Genomic DNA, 17,460 nt, shown 5'->3' on the forward strand with positions numbered 1-17,460 from the left:
GCATGCTTCCAACCTATCTAACCATTATTTGTGCTTGTCTGATTCTGCTGTGAACTGACAAAGGAGCTGAAGCTGGCAGAAGGTTAAAATTAGAAAAGAGAAAAAAACTATTGATTAAGTTTCCATCAGTTTAGGGATACCATTTCAAACAATCCTGTTCTGTTTGGTGTCTTTCCAAATTTTTTCTTCTTTAATGCTGTGACTATTGAAAATAGAGCAGTGTGGGTGAATATCGCTAAGCTGTTTCCATGTTTTGAAATACAGAGAAAAAGAATGTCTTACTCCTGTGTACTTTCTTTTTTTACAAAATAGGTGCCTTTTTAAAAGTCCTAAGCATTTAACTTGTTACTATCTCTTATCAAATATTTTTGAATTTAAAGGTAAGAGATAATTTTGTTGTTATTAAAATGTAAACTTGGAGGTTTCCTTTCATGTGTAATATAGCAGAGCACAAATCTTTTGAGAGGTTTTTTTGGGGGTTGTTAGTTTATTTTTTTTCTATTTTCATTGCAAAAAATAGATCTTTTGAGAAACTGTCACGTACTTCTCCTTGCATGAGAAACCCTGAAGCTCCTTCTTATTGTTTTTGATCTTAGCACATTTGCTCGATTTTTGTTCTAAAGCTGTGTGCATGTAGGGGTTGTTGCATAAACATTAGACTTGTCAATATAACTGAGGTCTCCTCTAAACCTTGCCCTTTTGAGCAGACTTCATTCCAAGCTTATGAAATAAACTCTGTAAGTTAGAATCCAATTTTTCTCTGTTCTGCAGATGGATATTTTGACTGAGCTTTTTACATAATTTGTTGTTTTTTTACTTCATCATTGATATGGTTGCAGAAGCAAACTTTTCAGTGTGTAGAAGTTTATAGCAGATACTTTTATTGAGAAAGGCTGTCTTACCCATTGCCTCATGAAGACTAGTAAAGTAGCAATATCTTTTGAAACATCTGTTATTTAAGCCTTGAGGTGAGTATTTCCCCTCAATAAATTTTGCTTTCTTGATGTTACTTAACTCCTCATGTATGTTCTTTACAAGTTATTGTTAAAGCTGTTAATACTTAACTGCTTTTGCAGTTAATTTTAGAAGTGCTGGAATAAAACAACAAAATGAAATACTAAGGATTAAGTGGACTGTTGGAACTTTTCAAGCTGAGTAGACAAAGCCCCAGCCTACATGGTCTGATTTCAGTTTTGACCTTCTTTTGAGTAGGCAGTTGGACAAGATGACCTCTTGCAATCCCTTTCTGTTTGGATTACTCTATAATACTGTGACATCAACACATAAGAATTGAAACTGTTTCAGGATATTGTCAGTCTCTAATGAACCTTAAAAAACTTCTTTTTAGGAACAGCAGATTTGGTAAATACAATTATCTTTCTCCAGAAGATTTCCTTAACCGATCCATAATACTAAGTGTAACTTGGTTTTGGAATAATACATGCAACATTCACATATGTGGATCCATATGTATGCAGTATATAAACCTTCTGTTTTTTGCCAAGTACAACCTATACATAGGAACAATCAGTAATCTTACTGAAAATGCTGTAACTTCTGTGGCAATATACTTTGTAAGGTTTTCTTGAAACCTGCTATTTCTGTCAAGACAGAGGCTCCTATTTTATGTTTGTACTCATATTTTTGACTGATGTTTGTAAGACAAAAATCAGCTTTTTAAAGTTACTGACAATTTGAAGGTAGAAGAGCTGCCAGCTTCTGTGCAGGTCCATGTGACAATTTTGTATAAATTGCTTGGTGAGTGTACATAGTTGCCAGTAAGTTTCATAAAATCATTTCCCCTGATTTAAAGAGAAAAAAAAATACAGTTGCTTTTCTGTTGGAGAAAATGCATTAGCTTGGCAAGTTTAGAAAATCAAAAATCTCATTACCTATAGACAGCAACTGGACAAACTTCCTACAGACACTGTTTGCAGCATGGGACACCTTAGGGAAGAGAGGCAAAGGGCTACATTGCAGTTAAAGCAACTTGTTGATACTCCACCATATTTTCCAGTTAGTGCAGAATGAGTACTGAATTTATAATGAGACTGTTCTCACAACAACCTCATCAAGCATCCTTTAGTTTGGAGTTTTAACCTAAAAGTGAAATTTTAGCTAGTGGCTTTGTAATTTGGAAAATCCTGTATCTAATGAGCAGCACATTCAAATATGCGCTTTCTGAAATAAATAATTACTTGGCAGACTTTACCAAGAACAAAGTCTTGCTAACCTACAGTTCATAGTTATTAAGTTTAATTTATCTACAAGTCAACAGTTTTCAAACTGTGTCTCTGAAAACCACAGTGCAAACTTGAGCAGTATGTGCTAGATTGGTTTGTTTTGCCCCTGGAAGGCTCTCATTTGAAGGACCATGCAGCTAATATGTACTAGCAGGTCACGGAGGTGTTTCTGAGAGGGCAGTGAAGAGTGAGCATCAGGATTTATTGATTCTTTTCTAGGTCTTTAAAAGAGAAGGTAGTCTGCCATTTAAATCAGTGTAACCAAGCTGTTTGCCTGTACCACACTTTTTTTTTTCCCTTCCTGTCTTAGTGAAACTAAGGGAGAGATTTAGCTCCTATAATAGAAGTTCTCATTTCAATTTAGTGAGGCATAAGATTTGTGCAGAATATGTCTATAGCATGTGGAAATGTTAATAATGATTTGTGAGAAAGATGCAGGACACCTTGTAGCCCTGATGCTTGATCATGTTTAAACTTTAAAGAGTCCAAAGAATATTTTGGGAGGTGGGGTTTTGGTCCAGTTGAACAGCAAGTTCTGCTTCCATTTGCCATAGTTCTTAATAAAGTCTTTTTCTTTAATATACCATACCAGTTCATTATTTAGAGAGTCCAATAAATTTGCACCACAATAACCAGATGTTGCATTCCTTTGTCAAATAATTGCTTACAAGAAGAGGGATATATGTATATATATATGTATGTTGTAATTAGTTAAATGTGTAAATTAGAAAACTTTTGAAGATTTTTCTGCTATGTATAACTGTTGTGTGGTATTAGCCTGTCAATCATGGTAATACATAAACTAACCTATCAAGGAATTATCATGTACCTTTTTGGATTTAAATGTAAATAAAGTGCATTTAATGAGCACTGTTGCTAAAAAATGAATTATTTTTGAGATTGTGTTGTATCTGTAATGTACTAAAATAATTCCTGGTGTAATCTCATTGCTCTTGTTTGGTTACACTACCAATAACTTTGAACCATGAAATTAAAAGCAAATGTGTCTTTCCAAGAGCAATTTAAGTCATTAATGATTGTCTCTAACATTAAAGAGTAACAGTCTTGAACATTTCCACTTATGTCTGCCCAGAGGAACCACTGAAAAGTCAATATCAGCTAAGCTGCCTTACTAATTTCCGTGCATACATGCATCCATATGCATATTCTGTGGAACAATTTAAGGTGTAGAGATCATGAATAGCTTTGTTGCTTAATTATATATGGGTTTTTGACCCTTTGACTTAGAAGTTCTTTTTGTGAAAATCTGGCCTTAACAGATGCTGCCAAAGTAAGAATGAGGAACAAAAGATAAATTTTCTCTGTGCATACACCTTGGTATTTTAAATATAAATGAGGAAAAAGATACGTGCTCATTCATGATGCAGTTGATAGTCTGGATCAGATTCAACCCAGAGAATATTTTCATTTTGTCTTGCTAGCCTTTTAGCCTGATGAGAATAGAAAATGGGATTGAGACATCTAGATAAGCTTGAATGTCCTTGCACTTGACCACAGCTGCACAGCAGTTTCCACAAAGGGAAGAGGGAATCAAGACAGAAGTTTATTCAAGGAATTGGTATGTGCTGCTGCTTGTTGTGAGAGCAGCAGTGGTTGTGAATGTCTATGAACATGCAGGACTCCCCATATGGCAGTGACTGTTTATTGTGACTCTGAGTGGATACATATGATGTCTCGGGTATTGTAGGTGAATGTCCCTAATAAAGAATGGTAAAGATTAAGGAAATGTGAATATGTTGTATCTGCAATATTCAAAACAGTAATACAGAGATTAAGTATCAAAGGGGAAAAATAGCACTTGATCGATATAATTTTGAAGAGTTTCTAAAGATAATTTGGGAAAGAAATGAAGAAGGCAAATAAGATATTAACAAAAAAGCTCAAATTATGTTGACATACTGTAAAGGGACATACTGGGAAGAGAATTGGGAGGAATGCTACAAAATAAGTAAGAGCAGAAATCTAATATTGCAGGACAGTGTATGATAGGGAACAGCAGTTGGCCCAAAGAAAGGAAAGCTGAACATCTAACGTTTCTGTTACTGTAGGCTATTCTAAGTACTGACAGAAATAGAGAGTCTTGAACTTTTCCTACAGTGTTACCAGAATTGAACAGGAAGGAGGCTATGAACTCTAGCTCCTGTGGCTTCCTAAGGGTAATAATAAGTAGAGTTTTAGAAAGTCTTAATGGAATGACTTTTAATGCACTTTGAGTATTGTTTTGTTAAAGGGCTGTGATCTCAATTCCTGCTGAGTGCTTGAACACGTGTGCTTAACATGCTAGGACTGATTGCACTTACAGTGAAGAGAGGTTGAGTAATTGAAGCGGGATGCAAGAGGTCACTGTTGCACTTTCTCCATTGTGTACTTCAGCCTGGGTTTGGTCCAAACCACTCTGGGTTCCAGGGAAGTGCAGAAGGATGATCTCAGGGGAAATTACTTGTTCAGAACAATGTTTTTACTTCATTTAAACAGCTTCATTCCTGAACCACGTGCATCAATGTGTTCTCATCTGTAAGAAAAGTCAAACAAAAACCCACTTCCCTGTATTTTCTCAATACCATACTTTCCCCAACCCTGTATGTAGAATTAGTATACTAAAGTATTTCTTTGCTCTGTTAGGCTGCACGTTGTGGTCGTTTGTACTATGCACTTTGCTTTCCTTTGAAGAGAAGTGCAGTCACAGGCTCTCATAAAGGATAAAAATGCATTGCTTGGCAGAAGACCACAAACTGTGCAAGTTCCTCTGCAGGGGAGCTTGGTCCTTTCACTGTTGTTTGAGTGCTTTGGTGTTTATGCAGAATACTGCATAGGTTATTTATTTTTTTTTTTTTTTTGTTCTTCTGATATGCAAAATAATCTGAAGGTTTCCTGACTTTTTTCAGCTGGGTTTTTGCATACTTTCCACACTTTGAAAATTTCAATGAAATGTGCAAATGGTGATGCATTACTATCTGGAACCGAGGCACAGCAGATAGATGCTGTACCTCCTGTGGTATCATGTTGTGTTAGAGCACTGCACAGTAACGTGTAGATAGTTTAATTCTATTTAAAGTCCTAATCCTCTTTACACGACTAATACTTTTTTAAAGTTTGTATCTGGCTTATCTTCTAGAATGTGTTTCAGCTTGTATCTTTTGTTATTTGACAATGTGGCAAGAGGGTAGTTACTTTATTTCATTATACATAGGAGAAGTGTTTGCTTTGTACTGATGAAGACTCATTTTCAGGAAGGTGGGTGACAATGTTAGTAGCATATGGTGTAGCTGAATAGGCAACTAAGAGAAATGTGGTTAAGCTGTATGTTTCTGATTTTCTGGGGTTGTTACTTCATAGCTATTTCATGTGCCATGGTAGAAACAAACTATTTTCTGAACTTTCACTGATAATTTTTTTAACATATGTGAAAATTTTAACACATCTTTAAATTGATTGTTGACTATTCAATTGTGATTATTTGTAGTTTGGTTTTGTAGCTTGGTGGTGCATCATGTAAGATTTTCCATTAAATATTTATTGGAAACAGAAGCAAGTTTTTATTTGAAGTTAACTTGTTTCAACAGTATGCCTCAGGACAGTACTTGGGGAACCAGTTTGCACAGCTGCTAATGCTCCTGAGAATTTGTGGTTTATTTCTTGAAGTTAACTATTTCACTTCTAAAAAATGAAATTTCCTTGAGGTGTACTGTATAGCATAGCTAATAACAGAATGTGAAAAAGAATTTAATCTGGTATAAGTGAAAACATTTGTGTCCATACTAGTTTGCTGGAAGATTGTTGAACTATGGAAGTTGTACTCCTGGGATTTTTATGTTTACTGCTGAAAGGAGCGAATTCTCCAAAGAGATCTATAATAAATAAATATCTATAATGTCATAGTTTCTTAAGGTGATTCAGATCTTTTCTTAAAAATAAAGTACAAAACGGATCTATCTCTGTAGCACCGTTGTTGCTTTGACTTGTGAATCGTATTAGCTCCAAATTATTTTGGGCACTGAATTTCTCTAGGTTTGCAGTTTGCTGGATTATAGCATGTCATTCATTTCACAGGCAAAGAATGGAGAAGAAGTAAGTTTTTTGTTTTGGTGTAAGTGGATTTGGCCTTTGTTGTGTTATATTACTGCTCTGCCTCGGTTTCCAGCAATGTTGTTCACTCTTCATTCACTTGCTCACATAACTATTTACCTACAACAACCATTTTAGTGTATTTATCTGGTGAATACAAAGAAAAGATAATTCACCTAAAAATTCCACAGAACCAGTGAGAATGCACAGAATATTTTCTTCTCTTTTTGTCATTTGTTTGACACCTGGGAGTGTATTTGTGTAATTGCGACATATTTCATCTCTTGCCCATTGAGTGCTCCTCACTCCAGTAAGCAAATCTTTCTTTTTGTGAAACAACAATCATTTTAGCTAAACCCTAAGCTCTGGAAGAGCTGCATTTATAGAGAATTCAAGACAGGGGAGGCTTTTCTACAGCTGTTGAGTACTTGTGGCAAATGCCTATTTTGCTTGTATCTTAAGTTGGCTCTGCAATGAATTCTCCTTTTGATACTAGGAATTTTTAACAGGTTAAGGTTAGTAGATCAGCAACTAGCAGTGTATTTCTTTTTTTATGCCTATTTCCATAAAATGGCTTTCATGAAGGAAATGAAACTTGATTAAATAGTTCATATTACTTGATTTAAGACTCTACAGTTGGTTGTAATGGAAATTCTTACATAAATCACCATTTTCAAAGTGTTTTCTGCAGAATGTATCTTTTCCTATTTCACTCTACAAACATAGATGTTTTTCAGTTATCATCTGTATCACTGCAACCCTTGGGCAGAGACATTTGGTTTCAATTCTTAGTTCCACTCCCTATCCATTGCTCTCAGTTTTATGAAGAAGGCTATTCATTATGAATTTTCAGAATAGGACGGAAAGTAGTGGAACTTGTATCAGTGTCTCTGCTTGACTTCATTTGAGAGCTGAAGCTTTACTCAGTGCTTTTAGTTACACTCTGGATGAATTACATACAGTTCACAAAGATAGTACCACCTAAATGTATGTGGGGATCCAGATGGATTTGTCTTTCTGGGTTTTATTTCTGTAGCTGGAATTGTTTGTATGAATGATTGTTTAAATACAGAGCAAAATGTTATATAGTTGCAATGGCTTAACTGTCCATTTTAATGTCACAGGCAGAGGAGGATGATGATACTGAATCATGGCATGAAGAAGAGAAGGAAGAAGTGAAATGCTATTCAAGAAGAAAGGTGTTTTCTAACTGGAGCCGCTATGAGGATACAGAAAAAGAGGGACAGTGTGAAGCTGGGGAGTCACAGAGAGGAACAGACTTCAGTGTTTTGCTTAGCTCAGCAGGTAAGCATTTTCTAATCTGTAGGGTTTTTTAGTTATTTAGTCATGTTTTGAGGCATGACTAAGTCAAGGCTGTTGTCCTTGATGATGAAACTCCACCTTAGAATACCATTCCTATCTGCCTCAGTAGTAGATTCCTTTCTTTGTGCAAGAATCAGTTTCTGAAGTTCTGTTTCACATGGACATTGTAAAGTTGGGCCTAAGTTATCAGGTTTTAATCACAGTATCATGAAATGTGTACTCATTTCTCTGAATCTTGCGTTGCATGGCAAACGATGCTGAAGTCAAGGCATGTAGTGTGGACCTCATAAATGTGAATGTAACAGATTCTGGGGAGCAAAGTAGATATAGTAATTCAAAACTTTTTAAATCAAGAGACCTGTCCTGAGCTGCCATGTCTCCATGGTTCAGCTTTTTAATAACTTCGATAACTCTGTAATTCAAAATGCCTTTAAAATGTCCTGAAGAACAGTACTTTTGAATTTATTACCTTCCCATTTATTTTACTCTTTAGATTCTCTTAATGCCTCAAGTGATAATATTGAAAGGTATTAATATATTCATCATATTTATTAATTCTAAGTCTGATTTAGAGAGTGCTTTATTTTAAGATATATTATAATTGTTCTCTATAGTGAAATAAATTGATGAGAAACTGCAGTGGGATAAAGTACTTTCTTTCAGAGGAAGAAAAAAGTACCTTCTAAACAATAATGCAGATTTCTTGGAGTCACATAAAAAAAGCAGTTTGTGTCAGCAGTGTTCTTTGTTCTTTAGTTTCTTTGGCTGATGTGTAAAAACTGAGAATACAGTCACATTTATTAGTAGTGGTCTGAGAAGAAGCTCACACATCTGCTTCATCAGATAATTGCTGTAGTTAGTATATTGCTGTTCAGCATTCTGAAGACGCAAAATGAATCCAATTTAATTGCAACGAGCAGTTAGGGAGTACAGGAGAGGGAGTGGAGTTAAATTTCCATTAATACAAAACCTTAAAAAAGTCTTAAAATCTTGTGGTTTGCTATTAATACACAACTATATAATTATTACAGCCAGTTAAGAGTTCTTTGGCAAAAGCTCAGATTGAATACCTGATCTCCTGTGTAATGATTAGGTTCCATAATATTGAATTCAGGTTCTTAAAGAGAGTGTCATCCTTCAAGATAAAACCTGGCTTATCCCAGAAAATATGCTGTTAATTGAATGAGATAGCATAGAAAGAATAATTTGGGATAATGTATTAAAGACAGAATTAATGCTAGTAACAGTTAAATGGAGAAATTACTGATGTCCAAGGAATTAAAAGTCTTTGGTACTTAATTGTTTTATATAATGTAAACATGCATCTATGTGTAATTCTTTACTTAAAATCAACCTAAAATAGCAAAATGAGATATTAGGTAATATGGATGTCATGTTGATAATTAGGATTAGATCTTTTAAATCTAATGCATAAATATTACTGTTACTTAAAAAGGGAACAAAGTTATGCATAATTACACTACATTTTTATCATTAGCAGAGGAAGGTGGAAAGTGGAAGTCTGAGGAGGTGAAAGGAGTTTGCAGATACTTGCAGAGAATGTAAAGTCTTTAGGGTATTTTATGTTACATCTTTCAATAGCTTCTGAAGACAAACACTGTTTCACTTATAGTTCCAGCTTTCTCTGCCTCATGCCAATCCCTAGTGCAGCACTGATTCTGCATTTTCAATCCAATATTTAGGCCTGACTAGCCCTAGGCTGTCTCATGACTGCAGGTTGTTTGTCTTCTGTCAGCCCTTGCCTGCCTAATTCTTCTCACCCTTGCTTCTGTTGTTTTTTCTTCTTGTCTGTGTTTCTGATTCCTGTTGGTGGATCTTTTTTCAGTCTTTTGTTGTTAGCCAGCTCCCTTCCATATCTATTTATAATTATAATATTATAATAATTTTCAGTATTTATTAAAATCCATTTCTTTAAAATTCTGTCAGAGGCAGAATATTTATCCCTCATTCTTTCCAGTCCTGGTAATCCCCAAGTCTAATTGTTCTGCTTGGTACTGCTCATTTGGCTTAATTCACTACCACATCTTGTTAGGTTCCTCTTAGTTTCTTTCCTTGTCTAGTCAATCCCAGTTTATTTTTTCAGGCTTCCAGTTCTGGTCTCCATCATAGACTGTTTTTTCCATCTTCTCTGCATGTTCTCTGACAGTATACCCTAAATCCTACTTAATAGTTATCCAACAGTATAAAGTGACAAACCATTGTTTTCAAGTCAGTTAGGGATATCACTATAGGTAAGGCTGCAGAAAAATGCAAGGCAGCACTTCATGCTCAGTGTTTTACCTAAAGCCTGTTAAACACAGACTACTCCTGCAGTGGAAAATCTGTCTCTCACTCAAAACTGAAAGTTAGAGGAAACTTAATTCAGTTCCCTTGCACATTTGGATGATATGCAGAAGACAACTGAGGAGGTAGATGCCATGATTGTTAAGCTTCAGAAGATCTTGTAAAAATTAGGTACAAACTCTGATTTCTAGAAGCCTGTAGCTTGGCTAAGTCAGGTCAGATTTTTCACAAAATGCACAGCGTGTGCCTGTTTCATACAAAATCATTATGCAGTCTCACTTCCAGTTACTGATTTGGGGCAGGAAAACGGTTGCAGGTTCTCAGGTGCTTTCACACAGAGAAATGTCCAAGTCATTTTCTGGGTACCTTTACAAGGTGGTGGTGGTGGTGGTAAGGGGAGGATAAGGAAAAGCCATCTGAAGCAGATGATAGACCATGAAAATTTCATACTCAATAATTAAAAAGGAATCTGAAGAAAGTCTTAAGAAGTGTCAGGTGGCTTTCATAACAACTGATGTCACTGGCCTTTGTTAGGGCTTATTATATTTCTGTGAAAAATAGGAGTCCTGGGTTCAGCTTAAGTTTCTCAGTATGTTTATTTTTTCTAGCATTTAATAATTTATTTCTTTTTAATTATCTTGAATATATCAAACTTTTCTGTGTTGCTTTTGTCTAGCTATAAAATACAAGTCCATCGGGAAGCCTTCAGGGAATGGGTCTTGAATCAATTTAGTAAAAATGCTGTTGAAGCATAAAGAACAAGAGAAGTGGAAGTGATAGGATAACCTTACTTTGCGAGCAGAATCTTGCCATGTTGAAAGAGCTGCCCTCATTTTTTGAAAGATGAGGGTTAAGTGACCTACAGTAGACTTAAGTTGTTCATCAGCTTTTTGGCTGTGAGTAGATTCTTTAAAAATATATTTTTAAAATATCATTAAAGAGCTGATCAAAATGTATCCAGGCACTTGATTACTTTTCTTTAAATGTGGTAGGCATTAGCAATACACCAGCCAAAAATTGCCAGCATGCATGGCTCAATAACAGTACTTGGATTGCAAGATGATGATTATCAAGATTAAAAATATCATGTGGACATGAATTTTTCTCATTTGTGTTTTTTTAGGCTGAATAATTCTGATGCATTAAAGGTTAAGATGGAGAAATGCTGTGCAGCATGAAACTGGGAGAATGGTTTTGATATTGTAAGAATACATATAATTTATAATAATAATACATATAATTTCTGTAGGTATCTAGCAGTTGAATACAATAAAAAATGTAGAATAAAAATCAAAACTCACTGGAGCACAACAGTAGTGAACAATAATTATAAGAATTGTGAAGTAACAGTTACAGTCCCTTCCCTAAATACTTGATCTGTTTTTTTTAACATCTTTCATTTGGATTTCTGCTTAATTTTGATGTGTCTATTGCAATACATTGCTGCATTTTTGTCATTTGCATGGTCAGTACATGCTTGAGAATTAGAAGTACACAAAAGACCTTTGGCCATCTTGGAAAATCTGAACAGATAAACTTGTGGAGCAAGGCTTGCATTAAAAGTAGGTTTTCCTTCAACTTTTCTATCTCAAGTAGAGACTTCGGGGGGGAAAAAAAAAAGGTTGAGTGAAGAGTAAATCAGTTTTCTTTTTTTAATGGTAATTCTGCTCAAACAAAAAGAATAGCAATAGCAGTGCATAGTTCAAGTACTAAAAAAGAATTCTTTACATCTTAAAATCAGCTTTCTTTACATAAAAGCCTAACTTATTGTTGATTTAGATTACTGTATATGTCAGGGTCCTGTTTTCAGGTACTTGCTTGGCAACTCAGCTGCTTCTTGGCCAGAAGTTGGCCAAGAAATTCAACTGTTGCAAAACTTCCATATTCTTGCTGTTCCCCAAGTGCATAACCTCTGTGCAGTATTGGTTACTTCTTATCACTTATCAGCTTTGAGATAGAGATGCCAGGTTACTGATCTTGAAAGGTGATTACACCATTGCACAAAGGATTGGTAACAGGTCACTTAAATATTGCTAGTTTGCGTGCTCCTAAATTAAATAGGTCTGAGCTTGCATCTTTCTTCAATTTGTCTGTTTTTTCACTGTTCTAAACATTCTCTGAGTTTCCATGGCATGCTTTCCTATCCTGCTTCTCCTAGCCCCATTTCAGTACATCAGAACTTTCATTTCCTTTTGATGGTCCTGTGGTAGATAACATTTCCCATCTGTGGAGGCTTCATATCCAAGTGGTCTCATTTCCACTTGCACGTTTTATTTGCAACAGGGCAGTCTGCAACTTTGGACTTATTACCAGACCTAAGAGATACTTCTTCTAGCTCATGTACCTGTAGGTATATGAAACCAACAAAAACCAGTCTCTCCTGTACTCCTTTTCTTCTCCCAAACAAATAGAAAAAAAAACTTTCACAATAAAGATTTGCACTGAAATCACAGGACTTGGCATCAGTGGAAGCTGGCTCTCCATCTGCTCAGTGCTTCTTCCTGAACTGTTCCTAACATTACAGAAATTCATCTTTTTTTTTATTTTTTTTTTTCTAATGAGACAAGCCAAGCTGTCTTTTTTCTTTTCTTTTTTTGTCTGAACTAAAAATAAGACATGCCAGATTTTAAGTATTAATTACATTTTCTTGATAAATGTGTTTCTTGCAATAGGTAGTCTGTGTTCATTATATATGCTTTTATATCTGTGCCTTTTTCCCTCTAAAGTTTTATCTAATACATAACCAAAACTGTGATTGAAGTGTGGAAGTATAATGTGACTCCATGATCTGAATATAAATGTAGGATAATATGTCTTCATTTTAACATTCTGATATCTTAGAACTATGTGGCTTTAAGTATCAGTGGTAGTACTGTATAATTAATTACTGGTAGGAAATTAAAAAAATCTGAAAGATTTCAGTATTTCAGAGAAATGTGTATGCTTTATGATTTATAATTTAATAGGGTGAGATTCACAGACTAAAGAGGTTAAATTTTGTTCCTGTTAAAATCAGTCTGGTAAGCTTTTCCCCATTCTTTTTTCACATCTTGAGTAGAGTCATTTATTTGTGAGGTTCCAGATTTCTGAATTTAGGTTTGCTGACTGATATCCTTCTCTAACACTGGGTCATTAATCTTTTGCTGCTAATTTATAATGATGGTAATTCTGCTGAATTATGTTGAAGTATGTTTTGGTTATGAAATCACAAATCAGTAAGTTTAAATGTGGAGTAATTTGTCCTTATTCCTGTCTTGCTGTTGTCATGTCCACTACTTGAATTTGTAGGCTTGAGACCTAGATAAAAATGTCTATTCACCTGATTCACTCTTTCTCTAGTTTAATAATGTCCTTTGTTTTTATAATACCCCTAAAACTGTTCTGCCTGACTACGCCTCATCTTGGTCATCTGTGTTTCTGCCACATCATCTCTTACATTTCTGCCACTGAAATCCCCTAACCAAAATTGAATTACTCTGACTCTTGTACTCAGATGGTACATTTCTTATTCCAGTATTCATTTTTGAAGTTCAGTGTGTTATTGCCATGACATTCTTGTTCACTTTCTCCTACTTTTACTGATTTTTATTTTGTTCCATTCCCACTTTGATTTTTTAAAAACTTTTGATTTTCATTATTGATGCATATTACTTTTGATTGATTTAGTTTTTTTTTTTGGTTTCCTTTTTACACTTCGGATTCTGTTAAGTTCTGACCACTGTTGAATCACCTGAATTAGACTGTAAACTTTTTAGAGCAGAGACATTCTTTTGCTTATTGATAAATGACTGGTTCTTTTCCAATAATGACATTAATAGATATCACTTCTATGGTAATACTAAAAGATGTTGATTGATTTGGAGGAGCTGTGTTTGTTTTAATTGTGATATTTTTGTTCAGTCTCTCAGCAGTTTACATTAGAGAAAGAAACAAAACAGAAACACAAATTCTACAAAGTTTTGTAAAACTAGAAATTTTTGTTTATTAAAGATGATAAGACTATCAGATGTAGCTGATTGGTTTAATTGTAGAAATCAGACAACTTTTGCTAATCTGCTTGTCATAAGTGTGAATTTATTCCTAATATCAGTTAACAAACAAAATAATTGTGATGGGAATGTTTCCTTGTTCATTGATACATATTCCAGAGAAGTGTTGTGATCAGCCTGCATGTGAACCACCTTCAGAAGAGATGGCAAGACCTATTCTAGCAATAGTCTCAGAAATTCATTGGCAAGGAACAGTGCTGTTTCTAAGCATCAGGTTTGGAGTGAAAGAAGGGCTGTGCGGTGGACAGTGCTCTGAGTGCCTGTCTGTTAGTTTATCTCATTTACAGCTCCTCTTTCCTTCTTATTCCATCTGTGGTCCTGAAATTTCTCCTCAAATCTGATCTTGATGCCTTGGGCTTTCCTTGTCCGGCTCTTTTTTTAATGCTTTTGGTTTTAGTATGCTTTAGCCACACCTATTTATTTTGAGGTTGTTTCCTTTTGCTCAAGAATTTCTGGTTTCTACATCCAACTTCTAGTCTAGGCTTTCTCTTGACCCTTCCCCTGCCTCATATTTTTGTCCAAATCACTTTTAGGTTCCTCATGTATTCTATGTTCTCCTGCCTATTGTTCACTCTCAGCTCATTCAGGGAAGTAGCATCTTTGGCATTTCTGGGTGTTGTATACAAAAATGGCTCTTCCGAGCAGTAAAAATATTTTTTTTTCTGAAATGGCTAATTTTTTGTCTAGATTTGAGTAATTTTCCTGAAGGATGTCAGGGGCATATTGAACCTTGCCAAAGCTTGTTTTAAAACAAGAGCTGTAGTAACTGTCTATTCCAGCCTTGAGGGAATTATTTGTATCTGTTGTTGTCCTTTTTTGCAAACCAAGCCCTTGTGTGTGGAAAATTGCGAACTAAAAGCTCTTTGAATAAAAGTAATGTTTGAGGGTGAGAATAGGGTGAAGAATTATATTTTATTTGATTCTGACTAATTTTCAACCTTTACTGGAGTGTGAATCAGATGACCTTCCTTTGACAGTACACACTTGTCTGAGGTTATAAAGCATGGTATTTCTGAATATGCTGCAGATAGTTGGGATTGTGAATGCGATCATACGCTCTTTACTTCTTTTTATACTGTTGACTGGAAACAGCCTGTGATAATATGGGTTTCTTTGACTGAGTATATGCATGTGCTTCAATATAGAGAAAATGTGTTGCTGAAAATTGTGTGTCAGGTTTCTACAAAAGGGGCCAAGGTGGGAGAACTATTTCAAGATGGGAATGATTTAAAATCGTGATATAGTTCTATTGATTTTTGTGTCATGAAGGCTAGAGGCCATAATTGGAGGTATTTATAGCAATGACATTTTCATTCAAGACACTTGGTTAACCTTCTGCTGGGAAAATGCTGGCAGAATGGAAGTTTTGGAAAGCCAAGTGTTATAAATTGACAGTTGACTGGTAATAGGAGGTAATCTGAGTTATATTGTTTTGAATAATAAAGTGCTAGGGGGTGTAAGAGTAACAGTACCAGACAACAAGTCTATACAATTTGTACTATTTAGGAAAAGATACTCAGATATTGCAGTGTTCACTGTAACCTTTCCAATGCCCAAGAAAATATACCAAAGTGGTTCTAATGGAAAATAGCACTTTCTCCCTGACTTCCTTACAATGGAGCCTTGTTAGTGTTGGTTGCATTTTTTCTTCTAGGTCTGCTTAATGTTTCAAAAGTAATTTGAAGATAGAATTTGGCATGACAGATTTTGAAATTGCTTTGTATTTTGCTTCTGCCCTCAATAATAAGCTAAGGTCACCTCCTCTCCTCTGAAGAAAAAAGTTTAAAAGACACTTCAGTGATATTATGGATTTGGCCCATCACCAGATATGGATCTCATTGCCTGATATGACTACATGAATGGTGCAAAAGAGTTGGCAGGAACATGAAGTGGAACAGCTGGTGAGAAGGGAAAGATCTTGCAGAATCAGTAAAATACTAGAATTGCTCTTGATAATAGTAAGGGTGGTAACATGCATGTGTGTTGGGTAAAGTTGGATTAAATCCAGATGCCTACTTCTGATTCATCTTAATGTACATTTTCAGTTAGAATATTGTCAACAAGTAAATTTTCTAATGCAAATAAGAGTCTATAGCCTCTGTTTCTTTAAATTTTCTTTTGTGCAACTCCCCATGGTTCTGTCTGCCCCTTCTTTTATGTTTCTTCTTTTATTAATTTCATAATGCCTTGTTAATTGTTCTCTTACAAGAGTAAGAGATATAACCTCTTTCTGTCCCAGAGACAACTTTATTTCTCTGAATTGTATTTGATTGTGAAAAGAGGAGGAGGAGGAAGAGTAAGAAGGAGGAATAGAAATCTCCAGGAAGAATAATCTAGCCTCTTAGAGGAAAATTGCCTACAAATATGAGATGACTAAATTAACTAGTAGAAATGTGATCTGAAAGCATCAAATCTCATCCCTTTACCTTACAAGTGCAGTTTAGCTTGTCAAAGAAAATTGCTCTTTATAAATATCTCTGTGTAAAGTAACATTTAACTAGAGACAAAGCATTTTAGTGTCTACAGTGTTTTATCTGGTCATGTTATCTTTTTGTTTAAAAAACCCCAACTCAACAACAAAAACCCCTAGTGATTATTTGTGTTTAGTGCCTGTACTTCAGAATAGTTTATCTTTATCAGTGAATGTGAACTTTCTTTTGTCTGTTCATTTATTAATTGAAGAGTCTTGTTCCTTTGGGTGATTATATTTGCAATTTTTTTTCACTTTTAAAGTATTTTAGCATACTACCATTTTCTACTGCTGCAGTAGCTATATGAAACTGAGGACGTGAACTGTAGAACCCGTTTGGAAAGCAAAATTGGGAGTATGAATTAAAGACCTGTTTTCACAAATTTTTCAGTAGGAGAAAAGAATATTTATGGTCTAAATTTTTGCATGAATTAAAAATGAACTTTGTTCTGACAGCTGGGCAGAGGTAAACTTAGAAATTATTCAATTTCATCCTCTTTTTGCAAGATGTTTTAAAAGCATATATAATTTAATTATTAATTAAATTCTAATTTCATTATTTGCTTTTAGATGTTAGAGATAAAATGCTGCCAAGAAATACCAAGTATAGTTGCTTCATTTTTTAACTTGCAAAACATATAAAAATAGCAATAGCAAGCATAATAAAAAAAATTAGGTTCAGTAAAGTTTGGGACAAATTTGAGGAAGGGAAATTTGCTGTTTTTTCTTTCCCTAGCTTAAATTCCCTACTGACTTGAAAGATAGTGGACAAGGTTTTCTCTAATCATACATGAAAGGCTAACCCCATTGCAGCCAGTAAAATTCATAGATTACAAAGCCAAGGAAATCCTTTGTGATTGGGTGAACTTTTCTGAATAACATGAGCAATCATCAAAGCAAGCTGTGAACTAGTTAGTGTTTAACTTAAGGCACATCTCTTAATACAGCTACTGTCAAAAGCTCTTGTCAGTCTTGATTTAAACAC

At 34.9% G+C, this 17,460-nt stretch overlaps 2 protein-coding genes across 2 annotated transcripts in view; one reads left to right on the forward strand and one right to left on the reverse strand.

Annotated features, from left to right (window-relative positions):
• The window catches only part of CHRM5 (cholinergic receptor muscarinic 5), a 47,027-nt gene that overhangs the window by 22,469 nt on the left and 7,098 nt on the right, over positions 1–17,460 (reverse strand). The window lies entirely within an intron of this gene.
• Positions 1–17,460, forward strand: part of AVEN (apoptosis and caspase activation inhibitor) — a 79,852-nt gene that overhangs the window by 12,379 nt on the left and 50,013 nt on the right. The window contains exon 2 of the mRNA XM_079307671.1: positions 7,454–7,634. Coding sequence (XP_079163797.1) covers positions 7,454–7,634 — 181 coding nt within the window. The remainder of the gene's footprint in view (positions 1–7,453; positions 7,635–17,460) is intronic.

This window comes from Erithacus rubecula (assembly GCF_903797595.1).
Source record: "Erithacus rubecula genome assembly, chromosome: 6".
NCBI lineage: Eukaryota > Metazoa > Chordata > Aves > Passeriformes > Muscicapidae > Erithacus > Erithacus rubecula.